The sequence below is a fragment of the Hemiscyllium ocellatum genome, chromosome 43, assembly GCF_020745735.1.
Source record: "Hemiscyllium ocellatum isolate sHemOce1 chromosome 43, sHemOce1.pat.X.cur, whole genome shotgun sequence".
NCBI classification, from domain to species: domain Eukaryota; kingdom Metazoa; phylum Chordata; class Chondrichthyes; order Orectolobiformes; family Hemiscylliidae; genus Hemiscyllium; species Hemiscyllium ocellatum.
The window spans coordinates 35,889,257-35,907,820 of record NC_083443.1 but is presented as its reverse complement, the minus strand read 5'-3'; the positions used below and the strand labels follow the sequence as shown (position 1 = coordinate 35,907,820).

Genomic DNA, 18,564 nt, shown 5'->3' with positions numbered 1-18,564 from the left:
TCACCAGTGCACTATACAATTGCATTAAACTTTCCTTTTAAGTGATTTGCACAAATGACTTCCTTTTACTATTTCTTACGTCAAGCCGCCCTGATTCTAGATCTTGATCATAAGAACCAGGGCCATCTCTTACTACTGTATCAATTTCACCCTCAATTAACAAAGTTACACCACCACCACTCTTTTCCTGAATTCCTATCCTTCTGATGTGCTAAGTTCCCTTTAATATTGAGGTGCCAAAATTGGTCACTTTGCAACTCCTCTGTAAAATGAGTATTGTATTTATTTCTATTTGAGCTGACATTTAATCTGTTTTGTTCTATATATTACAGTCATTCAGAAACTTAAAACATTACAGCGCAGTGTCGTCCTGTTCTCTTTTTTTTGGGCCCCCCCCATAGTCAAAGTGAAATGCTCAGACATAGGAAGTTTTACCTCCTTCCCTCCTTCATCCTTATTCCGGGCCCTAGAAGGAGACCAAATGATCACCCCCATGTACACAAAGACATGAGTTTTCAGTCGTCTTGATGAACTATATAGTTATTTTACAGGGAGGAGCATCCAGATAATGCAACATACATATTAATTGGGTGACCATTACAATCAACGAATATCGACAGTAAAAATTAAACCAAAAGCTGTTACACAATGAATCTTCCTAACCTTGTTGACTGGCTTCACATAATGAATACTTTTCACTTTGCTAAATGACTTGAATGCTTCCAATATTGTCAAATGCCTCTACATAATGAATGCTTTTCTACCTTGTTAACCCATTACTCTTGCCTCCAGCACCCCATTGTTAACTGTAAGTTGTTATATGTTCTGAGTCATGCTCAGCTGAACCTCTTGTTTCGCAAAACTCAGAACTTCACTCTTTCCCTGCCTGCTTATACCCTATACAGGTTCTCAGCAGTACAGGCACTTCAGCCCTCAATATTGCGTTGGCCTGTGGAAGCAATCTGAAACCTATCTAATCTACTCTATTCCATTTTCATCCACATGTTTATCCAATGACCATTGAAATGCCCTTTAGTTTACAAGTCTACTACTATTGCAGGCAGTTCATTCCATGCGTTTCCTGTTTCCTGATGAAGGGCTTGTGCCCGAAACATCGAATTTCCTGTTCCTTGAATGCTGCCTGACCTGCTGCGCTTTAACCAGCCACACATTTTCAGTTCATTCCATGCCCCTACCACTCTGAGTAAAGAAACTACACTGGCATCTGTCCTATAATCTTTCACCCCACAGTTTAAAGTTATGTCCCCTCATTCTAGCCATCACAATCCAAGGAAAAAGGCTCTCACTATCCACCCTATCTAACCCTCTGATTATCTATTATGTCTCAATTAAGTCTCCTGTCAACCACATGTTCTCTAATGAAAAGTGGCTCAATTTTCTCAGCCTTTCCTCATAAGACCTTCCATCGATACCAGACAACATCCTAGTAAATCTCCCCTGAACCGTTTCCAAAGCTGTTCCATTGGCCATATCTCTATCACTCTTTCTCTCTCTCTTAGTGTGGAAACAGGCCTTTCGGCCCAACAAGTCCACACCGAACTACCAAAGAGCAACCCACCCAAACTCATTCCCCTACATTTACCCCTTCACCTAACACTACGGGCAATTCAGCATGGCCAATTCACCTAACCTGCACATTTTTGGATTGTGGGAGGAAACCCCCATTCTTTCTATACTGACCAGAACTGTAGGCAATACTCTAAGTGTGGCTACACCAGAGTTTTGTACAGCTGCAGCATGACCTCATGGCTCCAAAATTCAATCACTGTACGAATAAAAGCTAACACACCTTATGCCTTCTTAATGACCCTATCAGCCTGGGTGGCAACTGTCAGGGATCTGTGGACGTGGACATGGACACAGAGATCTCTCTGCTCATCCACACTACCAAGAATCCTACCATTAGCCCAGTACTCTGTGTTCCTGTTGCTCCTTCTAAAGTGAATCACCTCACACTTTTCCACATTAAACTCCATTTGCCACTTCTCAGCCCAGCACTGCAGTTTATCTATGTCCCTCTGCAATATCCTTCAGCACTGCCACAACTCCACCAACCTTAGTGTTACCTGCAAGTTTTCTAACCCATCCTTCCAAGCCCTCATCTGAGTCATTTATAAAAATGACAAACAGCAGTGGCCCCAAAACAGATCCTTCAGTTATACCACTAGTAACTAAATTCCAGGGTGAACATTTCCCATCAACCATCACCCTCTGTCTTCAGCTCAACAATTTCTGATCCAAACAGCTAAATCGCCCTCGATCCCATGCCTACAAATTTTCTGCAAAGGCCTACTGTGGGGAACCTTATCAACTGCCTTACAGAAATCCATATATACCACATCTATTGCTTTACCCTCATCCACCTGTTTAGTTACCTTCTTGAAGAACTCAAAGGGTTTTGAGTGGCATGATCTTTGTGATGCACAATCTACCCTTCACAAAGCCGTGTTGACTATCCCTAATCAATTTATTGTTTTTTAGCTGATGATAAATCCTATCTCTCATAACCCTTTCCAACACTTTACCCACAACCGAAAAAGGCTTACCGGTCTAGAATTACTAGGATTGTCCTTACTTCCGTTCTTGAAGAAGGGCACAATGTTTGTCATCCTCCAGCCTTTTGGTACTATTCCTGTAGACAATGATGACACCAAGATAAAAGCCAAAGTCTCTGCGATCTCCTCCCTGGCTTCCCAGTGAATCCTAGGATAAATCCTGTCTGGCCCAAGAGACTTACCTATTTTCACACTTTCCAGAACATCACCACCTTGTGAACCACCATCTTGTCTAGTCTAGTAGACCTGTGTCTGTGTTTTCCTCAACAACTTTGTCTTTTTCTAGTGTAAGTACTGATGAAAAATAATCATTTAGACTCTTTGTCCTCTGACCCCACGAACGACTTCCCATTACTATCCTTGATTGGCCCTAATCAAGTCAATCTTTTAGTCTTGACATGCCTATAGAAAGCTTTAAGGTTTTCCTTGATCCTATCTGCCAACAGCTTCTCATTCGCGCTCTCTTTAGGTCCTTCCTGGCTAACTTGTAACACTCAAGTGCCCAAACTGAGCTTTCACGTCTCATCCTCGCATGATTTGGAGATGCCAAATTTGGAGATACCAGTGTTGGACTGTGGTGTACAAAGTTAAAAATCACACCACTCCAGGTTATAGTCCAACAGGTTTAATTGGAAGTACACTAGCTTTCACAGCGCTGCTCCTTCATCAGGTGATAGTGGAGGGCTCAATCCTAACACAGAATTTATAGCAAAAATTTACAGTGTGATGTAACTGAAATTACACATTGAAAAATTGATTAAGCCTTTCATCTGTTTGAATACCATGATAGTTTCACTTCTTTCATGTGTTAAAAGTTGCATTCTCTGTTTAGCTGTTAACAATGGTGGTAGCTAGACAATATGTTGAAGGTGTTAGCCCCCTGTGTTCTCTGTCTATGCTGTGATGTTTAGATTGATTCTAATCTAAAAAGTGAGATAACAGAGTTTTACACCAATGCATGCAGTTTTTGAGCAAAGTACAATGTAACCCTGTAAGTACAAATTCACCCCACAAAATATGTGCGCATGTGGGTCTTAGTCTGTGTGTCTGCCTGTCTGGGTTAGGGGTTGTGTGAGAAAGTGTGTGTATATAGAGTGTCTTAAGTCTGTGAGGGGGTGCATATGGGAGTGTGTATGTATAGTGCAGTGGTGGTCACCTGTAATGTGACATGAACCCAAGATCCCGGTTGAGGCCCTCCCGATGGGTACTGAATTTAGTTATCAGCCTCTGCTCGGCCACTTTCCGCTGCTGCCTGTCCCGAAGTCCGCCTTGGAGGATAGTCACCCGAAGGTCCGAGGTTGAATGTCCTGGACCGCTGGGAGGGAACCCTCCTGTTGTGAGGTGCCCATTCATCCGTTGTCGTAGCCTTTGCTTAGTTTCCCCAATGTACCATGCCTCCAGGCATCCTTGTCTGCAACGTAAAAGATAGACTACCTTGGCTGAATCACATGAGTACCTGCCATGTACAAGGCGGGAGGTGTCCCCACGCGTAATGGTGGTACCTGTGTCCACACTCTGACACGTCTTGCAGCACCTACCATGACAGGGTCGTACGGAGTTGTCCTGAGAGCTGGGCACCTTGCTACGAACAATGATCTGTTTGAGGTTTGGCGGTTGTTTAAAGGCGAGTAATGGAGGTGTGGGGAAGGTCTTGGTGAGGTGTTCATCCTCATTGATAATGTGTTGCAGGTCACGAAGAGCATGGTGTAGTTTTTCAGCTCCTGGGAAGTACTGAACAACGAAGGGTACCTATCGGTTGCAGCACGTGTCTGTCTCCTGAGGAAGTCATTACGGTTCCTTGTTGTGGCACGTTGGAACTGGTGGTCGACATATACACAGGCGCGCATGCAGACACTCTCACGCCTCCTTACAGACACACACTCCCACACGCACCCCCTCACAGACTTAAGACATTCTACACTCACTACACATGCACACTTTCTCACACTCTCAACCCCCAACCCAGACAGGCAGACACACAGACAAAGACCCACATGCGCGCACATTTTGTGGGGTGAATTTGTACTTGCAGGGTTACATTGTACTTTGCTCAAAAACTGCATGCATTCATGTAAAACTCCGTTCTCTCTCTTTTTAGGTTAGAATCAATCTAAACACCATGACACAGACAGAAAACACAGGGGGCCAACACCTTTAACATATTGTCTAGCTATCACCCATTGTTAACAGCTAACCTGAGAATGCAACTTTTTAGAAAAAGGTTTTGTGATTTACACATGAAAGAAGTGAAACTATCATGATATTCAAACAGATGAAAGACTTAACAATCAATTTTTCAATATATAATTTCACTTACATCACACTGTAAATTTTTGCTACAAATTCTGTTAGGATTGAGCCCTCCGCTATCACCTGATGAAGGTGCGATGCTCCAAATGCTAGTGTGCTTCCAATTATACCTGTTGGACTATAACCTGGTGTTGTGATTTTTAACTTTGTACATCCTAACATAAGGTTCCTCCTTCCTTTCGTCAAGAGATTCAACTTCTTTAGTAAACCAAGGCTCCCTAATTTGACCACTTCCTCCCTCCCTGATAGGTATGTACTTGTGGACGCGTAGTAGCTGTTCTTTGAATAAGCTCCACATTTCAATTATGCCTATCCTCTGCAGTTTCCTTCCCCATCCTAAAGCTTGCCTAATTGCATTAGAATTGCCTTTCCCCCAGATATAACACTTGCCCTGCAGTATCTACCTATCCCTTTCCATCACTAAAGTGAACATAACCAAGTTATGGTCACTATCACCAAAGTGCTCACCTACCTCCAGATCTAACACCTGGCCGGGTTCATTGCCCTGTACCAAATCCAATGTGGTCTCGCCCCTTGGAAGCCATTCTGCACACATTAGACAAAAACTGACCCATCTAAAGAACTTGAACTACAGTATTTCCAATCAACATTTGGATAGTTAAAACCTTCATAACAACTATCCTGTCACTCTTGGTCCTACCCAGAATCATCTTTGCTATCCTTTCCTCTAAATCTCCGGAACTATTCGGAGATCTATAGAAAACTTCCATCAGGGTGATCTCTCCTTTCCTGTTTCTAACCTCAAATTATACTACCTCAGTAGGCAAGTCCACAAACGTTCTTTCTGCCACTATAATACTGTCCTTGACTAACAATACCACACCACTCCATCTTTTACCATTTTCTCTGTTTTTGCTGAGGCATCTAAATCCTGGAATCTACAACAATCATTCCTGTCCCTGCTCTGTCCATGTCTCTGAAATGGCCACAACATCGAAGTCCCAGCTACCAACCCTTGATGCCAGTTTACCCACCTTATTCCGGATGCTCCTGACATTGAAGTAGACACAATTTAAACCACCTTCCTACTTGATGGTGCACTCTTGTGACCTTGAAGCCTTATCAGTTAACTCACTACACTCAACCCCTGGGGTAAAAAATGAGGTCTGCAGATGCTGGAGATCACAGTTGAAAATGTGTTGCTGGTTAAAGCACAGCAGGTCAGGCAGCATCCAAGGAATAGGAAATTCGACGTTTCGGGCATAAGCCCTTCATCATTCCTGATGAAGGGCTTATGCCCGAAACGTCAAATTTCCTATTCCTTGGATGCTGCCTGACCTGCTGTGCTTTAACCAGCAACACATTTTCAACTCTCAACCCCTGGACAGTGGAACTGTAATTTAGGCAGGTATGGACCATCCTGCTTGTTGAAGTCCCACTGACCCCAATTATTCAGGTATCTGAAACCCTCCTTTCTGCACCACCCCTGAAGCCACGTGTTCAACTCCTGTCTGTTTCTCCCTATTCCTCACCTGGTTAGCACGGGGTGCGGATAACAACTATTTATTCTACCTCTAAGCTTCCACCCTAGTTCCCTGAATCTTTGCCTTAAATCCCCATCCCTTTTCCTACCTATGTAGTTAGTGCTTATGTGGACAATCAACTGGGGCTGTTCCCCATCCTCCTTAAGGATCCCCAAAACACGATCCAAGGCAACAACAGACCCTGGCACCTGGGAGGCAACGCACCAACCGTGTGTCTCTCTTGTTCCCACAGAACCTCACATCTGTCCCCCTAACTATGGAGTCCCCAATGACTAATGCTCTGCTCCTCTTCTCTTTCGAGTAAAAAATGAGGTCTGCAGATGCTGGAGATCACAGCTGCAAATGTGTTGCTGGTCAAAGCACAGCAGGTTAGGCAGCATCTCTATTCCTGAGATGCTGCCTAACCTGCTGTGCTTTGACCAGCAACACATTTGCAGCTCCTCTTCTCTTTCCCCCCCTCCTTTCCTGTGAGTAACAGGGACAGATTTTATGCCAGAGACCTGTACCTGATGACTTAACACTGATAAGTCATCCCCACCAACAAGATCCAAAATGGTATTCTTGTTATTGAGGGGAACTGCCACAGGGGATCCCTGCACTATCTGTCAGTTTCCTTTCTGTCCCCTGACTGTAATACCCATCCGTCTTTTTCTTGTACCCAAAGTGTGACTACCTCCCTGTGACCCATCTCTCTAACCCTATCTACCTCCCGAATGATCTGAAGTTTATCCAACTTCAGCTCCAGTTCCCTAATGCGGATTTCAAGAAGCTTGAGTTGGGTGCACTTCCTGCGGATGAAGTCAACAGGGACAGTAGTGGTAACCTTTAGCTCCCACGTTCTGCAGGAGGAACATTCAACTGCCCTAACCTCCCCTCCCACTATTCTAAATTCCCAAAGAGACTCTTGAAAAATAAAAAAAACCTAGCTACCTTACCCCTGCTGCCCAGAACTAGAGTTTCAGGTTACAGAACTGGCCAAATATATTACTTTACCTACTCAGCAATCCCTGGTGCTCTCTCCCTATTCATGAGGTAAATTTTTAATAAAGAGTTTTATCTTCCCAGCCCGTCTCCTGATTGTCACACTCGCTATTCCTGCTGCTAAACAAAAATGGAGGAAACATGGCCCTTGATTCTGTCCTTAGGCTATCTTTGCAAACTCTGGCCTTATCTATTGTCATGCTCATCCATTTGATTTGATTTATTATTACAACATGTACTGAGATGTGGAAAGTGTTGTTTTGCATGCTCTGAAAGCAGACCATATCAAAAAATGCATCAGATAACAGAGCAGAGTGCAGAATGTAGTGTTACAGCCACCAAAAAGGTGCAGAGAGAGAGAGATCCATCTTAATATTTGATAGGTTTGTTCAAAAGTTTGCTAACAGCAGGGAAAAGGCTGTTCTTGAATCTCTTTGTGAGTGTATTCAAACGTTTTCCCCCTCTTCCATCAGGCAGCAGATATGAGAAGAGAACCAGGGTGGAAGGGGTCTTTGTTGTTTGTTTTGCTGAGAAGTGGGAAGTATAGATGGAGTCACTGGATAGAAGGCTGGTTTGAATGATGAACTGATTCTCTGTAGTTTCTTGTGGACTTGGAAGAGCAGTTGCCATAGTCTTGCTATGATGCACCCGGATAGGATGGTTTATATGGTGCATCTATAAAAATTGCCAAGTGTCTTTATGGATATGCTGAATTTTGTTAACCTTCTGAGGAAGTACAGGCTTTCTTGATCATTACCTCCATGGACAGATGTTGCTGATCTTCCCTTCCAGGAAATTGATGCTCTTGATCACCTCCACCTCAGCTGATGCAGATAGGAGTGTACATTCCACTCCTCTTCCTGAAGTCATTGATCAGCTCCTTTGTTTTGCTGTCATTGATGGAGAGACTGTCATCTTTAAACTAAGCTGCTCAGCATTTGATCTCTTTACTGCCCTCTGGTCATTTGAGATTCAGTCCGCAACTGTGGTGTTGTCAGCAAACCTGTAAATGGAGTATGGGCACAATTTGACCACGCTACTGGAGTGTAGAAGGAGTACAGTAGGCAGCTGAGTACAGAGCCCTGCAGGGCACTGGTGTTGAGGATTATTGTGGAGGAGATGTTGTGTATTTTTACTGATTGCAGTCTATGGGTCAGGAACTCAAAGATCCAGTTAGAGTGGGGAGCTGAGATGGGTTTGTTGAAGACTGAGCTGTAGTGAAGTCGGAACCTGGTAGGTATCCTTGTTACTCAAGTGTTTCAGGGATGAGCACAGGGCCATGGGGATGGCATCTGCCTTGGACCTGTTGTGCCAATAGGCAAATTGCAAAGGATCAAGACAATTTGATCAGCTGGAATTGATGTGAGCCGAGACTAACCTCCCAAAGCACTTGCATTAATGGAGGTCAGAGCAAGTGGGCAGTAGTTATTGAGGTATGCTGCATGGTGTTTCTTTGGCACCAGGATGGTAGTGATCGTCTTGAAGCAGATGGGAATTTCAGATTGCAGTAAGGAGAGGTTAAAGATGTCAGCGAGTACTCCTGCCAGTTCATCCACATGTGATCTGAGTGCACGGCCAGGAAATTCATCCTGCCAGTTGCTTTCCATGGCTTCACTCTCACATCTGCAGCAGCATCCACAGGTACAGGTGTATCTGAGGCTATTGGGACAGGTGACATCGTTTCACAGACCTTCTGTTCAAAGAGTGTAGAATACATTGAGCTCACTGGGTAGGGATGTATTACTGCCCATGTCTGTTTGGCATCACTTTGTAGCTCATGACGTGGTGTAAGCCTTACCACAAACGACAGATGTCCATGTGATTAGTTTGGAGTTTCGAGCTTAGTTTGGTATTGCCTTTTGGCATCTCAGATGGATTTACAAAGGTCACACCTGGATTTCCTGTATAGGTTAGGGTCAGCTGACTTGAACGTCACAGACCTGGACTTGAGTAGGGAGTGAATCTCCCAGCTCATCCATGGTTGGCAGTTGGGAAAGATTTGGATTAACTTCTTTGGCGCACACTAATGAAGTCTGTAATGGTTGTGGCATACTCATTTAGGTTCGTGGCTGAATTCTTGAATATGGAGCAGTTATAGAGTCATAGTTTTATAGAGATGTACAGCTCAGCAACAGATCTTTTGGTCTAACTCATTCATAAATTAATCCAGTCTCATTTGCCAGTACTTTTAGATTACTTAGTGTGGAAACAGGCCCTTCGGCCCAACAAGTCCACACCGACCCACTGAAGCGCAACCCACCCATACCCCTAACCTAACACTAGGGGCAATTTAGCATGGCCAATTCACCTGACTCGCACATCTTTGGACTGTGGGAGGAAACCGGAGCACCCGGAGTAAACCCACGCAGACACGGGGAGAACGTGCAAACTCCACACAGTCAGTTGCCTGAGGCGGGAATTGTACCCGGGTTTCTGGCACTGTGAGGCAGCAGTGCTAAGCACTGTGCCACCATGCCACCCAGAGGTGGGCAGTGGTGCCGATGTAATTACGGAAGATCAACTGTTCCATGTAGCCAACAAAGAGACAGGCATAGCTGGGGCCCATACGTATGCCCATGGCTACCCCTTTGGTCTGGAGGGAGTGGGAGGATTTGAAGGAGAAATTGTTAAGGGTGAGGACCAGTTTGGAGGCCCTGGTCATGGTGGATGGAGGTGTAAAGGGATTGGATATCCATGATGAAGATGAGGCGTCGGGGGCCGGGGAAACGGAAGTCTTGGAGATGGAGGGCGTGGGTGGTGTCTCGAACGTATGTGGGGGGTTCCTGGATTAGGGGGGATAGGACAGTGTCGAGGTAGGTAGAGATGCATTCAGTGAAGCAGGACCATGCTGACACAATGGGTCGGCCAGAGTGGTCAGGCTTGTGGATCTTGGGAAGGAGGTAGAACCGGGCAGTGTGGGGTTCCCGGGCTGAGGTTGGAAGCTGTGGGTGGGAGATCTCCTGAGGTAATGAGGTTCTGTATGGTCTGGGAGATGATGGTTTGGTGATGGGGGGTGGGGTCATGGTCAAACCCCCTCTCCCACTCCAACCCCTCACCCTCACAATGCGCAGCCCTCCAATCCCTCTGCTCCAATCCCAACCTCACCATTAAGCCAGCGGATAAAGGGGGCGCAATGGTAGTCTGGCGCACTGACCTCTACACCGCTGAAGCCAAACGCCAACTCGAGGACACCTCCTCTTCCTACTGCCCCCTCGACCATGACCCCACCCCCATCGCCAAACCATCATCTCCCAGACCATACAGAACCTCCTCACCTCAGGAGATCTCCACCCACAGCTTCCAACTTCATAGTAATTTCCTCTCCAGACACCCTCAACAGTACCCTTCCACCGACACTCTTTCGTTTGGCCGAACTAGTCCTCACCCTCAACAATTTCTCCTTCGAATCCTCCCACTACCTCCAGACCAAAGGGGTAGCCATGGACACAAGTATGGGCCCCAGTTATGCCTGTCTCTTTGGCTACGTAGAACAGTTGATCTTCCGTAATTACACTGGCACCACTCCCCACCTCTTCCTCCGCTACATTGATGACTGCATTGGCGCCACCTCGTGCTCCCACGAGGAGGTTGAGCAATTCATCAACTTCACAACACATTCCACCCTGACCTTAAATTTACCTGGACTATCTCTGACACCTCCCTCCCCTCCCTGGACCTCTCCATCTCCATTAATGATGTCTGACTTGACACTGACATTTTTTACAAATCCACCGACTCCCACAGCTACCCGGATTACACCTCTTCCCACCCGACCTCTTGCAAAAATGCCATCCCGTATTCCCAATTCCTCCACCTCCGCCGTATCTGCTCCCAGGAGGGCCAGTTCCACCACAGAACACATCAGATGGCCTCATTCTTTAGAAACTGCAATTTCCCTTCCCACATGGTTAAAGATGCCCTCCAATGCATCTCGTCCACATCCCGCACCTCCGCCCTCAGACTCCACCCCTCCAACCGTAACAAGGACAAAACACCTGCTCACCTTCCACCCTACAAACCTTCGCATAAACAAAATCATCTGCTGACATTTCCGCCACCTCCAAAAAGACCCCACCACCAGGGATATATTTCCCTCTCCACCCCTTTCCGCCTTCCGCAAAGACCGTTCCCTCTCTGACTACCTGGTCAGATCCACGCCCCCTTACAACCCACCCTCCCATCCTGGCACTTTCCCCTGCCACTGCAGGAACTGTAAAACCTGTGCCCGCACCACCTCCTTCACCTCTATCCAAGGCCCTAAAGGAGCCTTCCACAACCATCAAAGTCTTACCTGCACATCCACTAATATCACTTATTGTATCTGTTGCTCCCGATGCGGTCTACTCTACATTGGGGAGACTGAGTGCCTCCTAGCAGCGAGCTTTAGGGACCATCTCCGGGACACCCGCACCAATCAACCACACCGCCCCGTGGCCCAACATTTCAACTCCCCCTCCCACTCTGCTGAGGACATGGAGGTCTCCTTCACCGCCGATCCCTCAGTACCAGACGCTTGGAGGAAGAATGCCTCATCTTCTGCCTCGAACCACTTCAACCCCAGGGCATCAATCTGGATTTCAACAGTTTCCTCATTTCCCCTTCCCCCACCTCACCCTAGTTCCAAACTTCCAGCTCAGCACAGTCCCCATGACTTGTCCGGACTTGTTCGACCTGCCTATCTCCTTTTCCAGCTATCCACTGCACCCTCTCCTCCCTGACCTATCACCTTCATCCCCTCCCCCACTCACCTATTGTACTCTATGCTACTTTCTCTCCACACTTCAGGCTCTCTGCCTTTATTCCTGACGAAGGGATTTTGCCCGAAACGTCGATTTCGCTGTTCCTTGGATGCTGCCTGAACTGCTGGTACTGCTGCATAATCAATGGAAAATATATCGGTTGTAGCAGCCCAATATAAACTGTTGTAAACTTTCAAAAGTTTATTTTGTAAAACTACTCTGATTTATTTCTTATTCCACTGCTTCAGTATTTTACTGATGCTGTACTTCATTTGAATTCTTTCTTGAATACTGCACATGAACTAGTGGTCCTGATTAAAACGAAGTTGTTTTTGCTAGTCAGTAACAAATACTTGTAATCACTGACTACATCTGAGGACCTACAGTTCTGGGACTGCATGATGTTGTTTAAAACATATTGGATTGTGCTCGACTGTGATACCAAGCAGTTTTTAAAAATTCTGTTGTGAATAAGACTGTTTAAATGTGTATCGCATGTTGACAGGTGACTTGCACTCTTTCAGATTTGCTGGAATTCAGTGATGAGTCAAATTCCGATGCTGGTAGGAAACCAATGAATAGACAGGAAAAAGCCAAGGAAAATACCAGGAAAATCTTCCATGGGCCTAAACGGGTAAGACCTCCAGGCTTCTGAAAAACTGTCAAAAGGTGACCTGTGCTTCTCCATGCTCAGTTAGTTTTGAGTGTTTTATTTACATGGAGTGTTCAAGCTTTGTTTCGCTTGGCTACCCAGGTATGTGTTGTGGAGACTTGAAGACTATGTATAAGTTTTCAGTTGTTTTTCCATTTCTCTGCGTGTGTCTTCAATTATAAATAATCTAATGTGTGTAAAGTTTGTGTAAAGCCATCAGTGTAAAGGTATCAAACTTGATGCAGGGATCATTTGAATTGATTCAGGAGACAAAGGTGACATGACCCTGCAAAAAAGACAAATCAGTAAGATTTGTGAACCAGCAATAAAATTATATTTGGTGTATGGGAACCATGCTTCTATTTTACCAATATTCTGACCATTGCTGTGTCCCTTTACGTGCTGAGTCTGAGTAGTGCACGTAGTGACCCTGTCCCATCAGTGATCCCTGCCTCTGGTATGCATAATAAAATGTTGCGTTGACAGAGGACTTTTTTTTGCAGTTCTTTGCTGTGTTTTTAAATCATGAATTGTTTGTTGCTTGCTCATCAGTCAGTTCCTGGCTAGTGTTTTTTGGTGACCTTCCTTCATAGTGTCTGCATTGCTATGTGATGGAATCTGTGCTGAAGCAAGGGAAGGCAGAGAGATTAAGAAGCAACTGGTTTCTTGAGACCTGTAGTGATGACCTTAATGAAATTGGCAACTGGACGGATTGGCAGAGAACCCAGCTGCTGCTCTAGTGTGTGTTGGTCATGTGAATCGTTTTGACTTCAGACTGTGGCACATTATTTCAACACTGCCTCAATAAAGGCCTCTGTGATCCTGCCAAGATATTTATGCTGGTTTGCAAACAAGCTGCCTGATGGTGTCAGAGTGGATTAGCCTTCATTGTTCCAAGGCAGAATCTGAGACTTTGTATTCTCCACTATAGCTGGTAGTTGTTTGGCTGCAGTAATGAGTAATTATTAAATATTTTCCACTGAAGAGTAAGCCTTCACAGTAATGATTTTGCCCACTTTAAAGCTTGCCTTATTATTAACTTGTCCGTGCTTTCAGTATGTTGGGTTTCCGGAATTCTTGGAAAAGTGAGTGAGTGGCAAATGTTTTTGGAGTTGGATTAGTTGGCAAGAAGATTTGTTCAAATACTAAGTTGTGGAATTAAATATAATGTATTGTAATCTGTGAACCATAAAAGGTTCTGATTATATGTAATATTGATGTCATTTGAGGTGGAACCTGTCATTGGCTGCAGTCTGGGCAACACGGTGGCTCAGTGGTTAGCACTGGGTTCGATTCCAGACATGGGCAACTGTCTGTGTGGAGTTTGCACATTCTCCCCGTGTCTGCATGAGTTTCCTCCGGTTTACTGCCCCAGTCCAAAGATGTTCAGATTAGGTAAATTGGCCATGCTAAATTGCCTACAGTGTTCACGGCTGTAAAGGCTCGGTGCATTAATAAATTCATTTATTAATTTAGTAATTTTATTAATAAGTCTTGGTAGGATACTGATTGGAGGGTCGGTGTGGACTTGTTGGGCCCAAATGGCCTGATTCCACACTGTAGGGATTCTATGATTTAACATTTGTAGTCTTGCAGTGACTTGAGGGCAACAAGTGACAGACTCCCAGTATTGCCTTAGGACTACCACCCACATCAGAGGAACAATTATAACTTAAACTGCTGAGTGGATTTGAAGCAAAATTACAGTTTGTGTTGAGAGGAGAGTTTGTACTCTGTAAAATTGACTATGTCGTTGAGGGGGTGTAATGTACATATTTGGAGCCTAATGAATGAAGTACTCTGAATATTGCTTTATCCTGAAATGCAATTACACAACAGTGTGGAATATTAGTATGGAGAAGTACTTCATTTTTGAGCAATCATCATAATCTCCAAATCCAGATGGGGAGATAGAATTGATAACGGGGTGCATTTAGTCACTGCAAGCATCTAGTGATAGTTTTGAGTTGGTACTTGCCAAGACTCACTTCATAGTTAAATGTACAAAGTCTGTTAGTAAATGTAATATTAAATGCTTAGTAGAATGTAGAAACGCCCTTTAAAAATGCATTAATAATTGAGTACCCTGAATAATTCTGGCTCCTGTTACTAGGGCAATTCAGTGCTAAACAACAGTTCTCCCTGGGGCTGGAGGCAAATAGGCCCCTATGTAGAGAAAGCTATGTTATACCACAACAAAGGAAATATTTGAAGTACGTATGTGCACCACATGATTGGATGGTGCACCATAAGTAAAGCTATTATCCCAACAATTGAAATTACTGGAATATGTGGCCCTGAGCATGGGTCCTCAATCTTTTGTCACTGCAAGTTCAATGAAAAATGAAATATTTGAAGAAAGGGAATGGAGAGAACTGGGAGCTACACTGGGATTCTAAACACTGTGGTAATGTGCACTTTTTTGTAATTGAATTGATATATCCCTACAGCAACCTAACCCCTAGAGGGAAGGGAGAAAGATTGAAAGAATATCCAAGACCATGTTTTTCATATTTGTGACTGGCAATGATATCACAATGAAGGATTACCTGCCTCAAGGATGTGGTTACAGTTCTGGGATGCCAAGGACAAATGAAAAGTGTATTTTTCCTGGACTGTTTGAGAATAATTATAGTAAATACAGGAAAAAAATTATTTGGGTTCAGCAATGTTTGGTTTTAAGGTTTGACACATTTGTTCTACAGTAGGCTTCAGTATTTGAGAAAGTAGAGAGAGGGATTAATGGTAGTTGCAAGACTGATTCATGGGGCATTAGAAAATATTACTGCTGAGAAGAAAACTGAGATTTAGAAGGGTCCCACTATGGGGTGCATATGGGCATGCAGGCTGCATTAATTGCATGTTGTTTATGTGCAGTTGATATACGTTAACTGAGATTTTGTTTGGAGATGCTTATTGAAACTGTGGTTGAATTAGAAGATATATGTGTGTAATGATTCACTCTGTAAACGTAGATAATGTGGATTGACTCAAGCACTATTATTCATCTTCTGGCTGTCCAGCAAGGAACATCTAGATCCCCATAGTAAACTGGATGAGCACCTTGGATTTGAACACATTCACTTATATCTATCAGCAACTTGAAAATGGAGGTCCTTTTGTTTTTGGCTGAAAATATTTATCAATCCACTTGCTTTGCACAAACTCCAATATTGTGATGAAGTCCTGACGAAGGATTCTGCCTGAAACATTCTGTCCTGCTCCTCTGCTGCTGCTTGACCTGCTGTGCTTTTTCCTGCTTCACATTTTATTGACACTGACTTTCCAGCATCTGCAGTCCTCACTATCTTCAAACTCTATGCGCTCCATTAATGCCAGTTGTCACATTAGTCCTTTGATGGGCGATGTTAAACTAGCAAAACTTTGTAAACTTGCGTTGTTTGCCCACAGTCTTCCCTATGGTTAACTACCAGCCAAAGTATTTGATTATGAAGCTGCTGTGGAACTCAGACTTATTTTTGAGAGTTACATAAGAATACTTGGAATATTGTGTACAGTTCCGTTCGCCATATTTCAGGAAGGACGTGAAAGCATTGGAAAAGGTGCAGAGGAGATTTACAAATTTACAAGGATGTTGCCTGGTCTGGAGGGAAGGTCTTTTCAGGAAAGTCTGAGAGACTTGGGTCTGTTCTCATTGGAAAGAAAGAGGCTAAGAGGGGATTTGATAGAGACCTACAAGACGATCACAGGATTAGATAGGGTAGACAGTGAAAGTCTTTTTCCTAGGATGATGACATCAGCTTGTACGATGGGGCGTAACTACAAATTGAGGGGTGATTTAAGACCGAGTGGTAAGGGCGTGGAATGCCCTACCTGCCAATGTAGTTGACTCAGCCACATTAAGGAGATTTAAACAATCCTTTGATAAGCACATGGATGATGGGGTAGTGTAGGGGGACAAGCTGAGAATAGTTCACAGGTCAGCGCAACATCGAGGGCCGAAGGGCCTGTTCTATGCAGGAGCAGAAGTATGCCAGTCAGTCCATCAAGTGTGCTCCTCTACTCGGTACGATCATGGTGGATGTGATCATCCTAAACTCCCATTTCCAGCCTTTCCCTATAACCCTTGATTCCTTCACTAATTAAAAAAAAATTATCTCGGCATTTAGCAGAGTCATTAGGGACATTTAACCGACTACTGGATAAGCACGTGGATAGCAGTGAGTTGAGGGGTGCATAGGTTAAGTTATTATATTTGACATTTGGATTAAACCTTGGCACAACATTGTGGGCCAAAGGGCCTGTTCTGTGCTGTACCTTCCTATGTTCTATGTTTTATGTTTTAATATACTTAATGACCCAGACTCAACTCAACAGTAAAGAATTCCACAGGTTCACTACTCTGAGAGAAGAAATTCCTCCTTATCTCTAATTAAAGACCAAAAAATACTGCACATGGTGTAAATCAGGAACAATAACAGAAATTGCTGGAAAAGCTGGGTAGGTCTGGCAGCATTTGTGGAGATAAATCCAACTTACCACTTCTGGTCAGTGACATTTCCTCAGAACTGATGGTAGCTAGAAAAATGTTAGTTTATATGCAGAAGATAGGATGGGAGATAGTTAGGCATTAACAGGCTCCATTAATTGCTATTCACACTTCTTGGTCTATACAACTGTCCTTCTGTCTGTTTGGGCTGTATCTCCATGTATAGTTTACTCCTTAACCTCCACCCTGACCTCCTGAGCTTTTCCAGCAATTTCTGCTTTAGTTCCTCCTTATCTCTGTCTGAAATGTGTAGCCCCTGATTCTGAGATTATGCTAAGTGGTCCTAGACACTCCCATAAGGGGAAACCACGTTTCTCATCTACCCTGTCAAGTCAGCTAAGAACCTTGTATGTTTCAACAAGGTTGCCTTTTATTAGAGTAATACAGCTGTACAGCATGGAAACGTGTCCATGCCGACCAGATATCCTAGCCTAATCTAGTCCCACTTGTCAACACTTGGCCCATATCCCTCTATACCCTTCCTATTCACATACCCACTCAGATGCCTTTTAAATGCTGTAATTGTACCAGCGTCCGTGCCTTCCTCTGGCAGCTCATTCCATACACGTACAACCCTGTGTTTAAAAGGTTGCCTCTTCGGTCCCCTTTATATTTTTTCCCCCCTCACCCTAAACCTATGCCCTGTAGTTCTGGACTCCTTCACCCTAGAGAAAAGACCTTGCCTGTTTATTCTATCCATGCCTCTCATGATTTTATAAACTTCTATAGGGTCACCTCTCAGCCTACAGCGCTCCAGGGAAAACAACCCCAGTCTATTCAGCCTCTCCCTATAGCTCAAATCCTCCAACCCTGGCAACATCCTTGTAAATTTTCTCTGAACCCTTTTCAAGATTCACAAAATCTTGCCAATAGGAAGGAAACCAGAATTGTGTACACTATATTGTGTACAGCTGCAACATGACCTCCCAACTCCTGTACTCAATGCTCTGACCCACAAAGGAAAATGTTTCAAACGCCGTCTTCGCTCTCAAGGAACTATGAACCTGCATTCCAAGATCTCTCTGTTCAGCAACACTCCCCGTAACTTTACCATTAAGTGTATAAGTCCTTCTCTGATTTGCTTTTCCAAAATGCAGCACTTCGCATTTATCGAAATTAAATTCCATCAGCCACTCCTTAGATCATTGGCCCATCTGATCAAGAGTTCGTTGTAATCTGAGATCTTCTTCACTGTCCACTGCACCTCTAATTTTGGTGTCATCTGCAGACTTACTAACTATACCTCCTATGCTCACATCCAAATCATTTATATAAATGATGAGACGTAGTG

At 44.2% G+C, this 18,564-nt stretch overlaps 1 protein-coding gene across 1 annotated transcript in view; it reads left to right on the top strand.

Annotated features, from left to right (window-relative positions):
• Positions 1-18,564, top strand: part of LOC132835108 (wings apart-like protein homolog) — a 208,926-nt gene that overhangs the window by 91,677 nt on the left and 98,685 nt on the right. The window contains exon 4 of the mRNA XM_060854428.1: positions 12,636-12,745. Within this exon, the coding sequence (XP_060710411.1) occupies positions 12,636-12,745 (110 nt within the window). The remainder of the gene's footprint in view (positions 1-12,635; positions 12,746-18,564) is intronic.